The 883-nt window shown below is 32.8% G+C and overlaps 1 protein-coding gene across 1 annotated transcript; it reads left to right on the top strand.

The window, feature by feature from the left end:
- Nucleotides 1–120: 120 nt before the first annotated feature.
- On the top strand, nt 121–335 carry Tsp_11417a (hypothetical protein; the record flags this gene model as incomplete). Its single annotated transcript, XM_003372632.1, has 1 exon — nt 121–335. A coding segment is annotated over one exon (215 nt), but the record flags the coding sequence as incomplete, so codon positions are not given.
- Nucleotides 336–883: the final 548 nt, after the last annotated feature.

The following is an 883-nucleotide window of genomic DNA, read 5'->3' as shown; positions in this document are numbered from 1 at the left end:
ATTACCTTAGCGAATAAAAACCACATACATTTTAGAGCTAAGTTTTATGGAAGGGTCACTTAAGAAGACCAGAGTGCTGAAGATATACCTCATAAAAATAATTCGGCAAGGCTTTTGTAGGGTTTTTCCCTCTGTCTTCCGGATAGCAAGAACCGAAAAGGAATTGAAACACGGCTTTCAAGTGGTCAGCCGGAGGAAAGCAGTTTACAACGAAACTCCTGCAGAATTCATTCCAGAAGAAGGGAAAACAAGGCGATGAATCCCGCTGAAAATGAACCAAATGTTTTCCGTTACACCGGGAATCATTTCATTGGTTTCTGTGTGCCAAACTGCACGTGAAACGGACTTCATTCATTGTTGAGTCTACTTTTCATTTATTCATAATCTCATTTCATATACTTGTTGGTTATTATTGTCAGAATTTTATTATATTTTGTATTTATTTCTGATTATGATTGATCAGAAATCAGAAAACTGATTCTCACGGTTGCGAAATAAATTCTTGTATGCGCTGTACATCTTGTAATATTGTTCAATTTGTTCGTGGTGGCGAAATAAAACATTATGAATTATATGTTTCCCTATTGCTTTAGCTAGCTGGAAGGTTGTTATCTTAAAAATTTTTTTCGGTGATCGACTTAACTGTGAAGAAATACAGTTAGAAAAGTAGTATATCGAACTTTATCCTAACGGAATGTAACTGCTTAAAATTTCATCACAAAATGCAGCGTTGAAAATTTTAAATATATTCATCGAATTTCAAATGACCTTGAAAAGTTGTCTGGCTGTTTCTTTTCTTCTGTTGAAAATCAAATTTCATTTATAAAATTCACAATTGTTTATTTTGAATCTTATTTTCGAATTTTGATAGTTTTAATTTTTT

The sequence above is a fragment of the Trichinella spiralis genome (assembly GCF_000181795.1).
Source record: "Trichinella spiralis strain ISS 195 chromosome Unknown Scfld9, whole genome shotgun sequence".
Lineage (NCBI taxonomy): Eukaryota > Metazoa > Nematoda > Enoplea > Trichinellida > Trichinellidae > Trichinella > Trichinella spiralis.
Note: the sequence above shows the minus strand (reverse complement) of the source record. Positions and strands in the feature narration are given on the sequence as shown.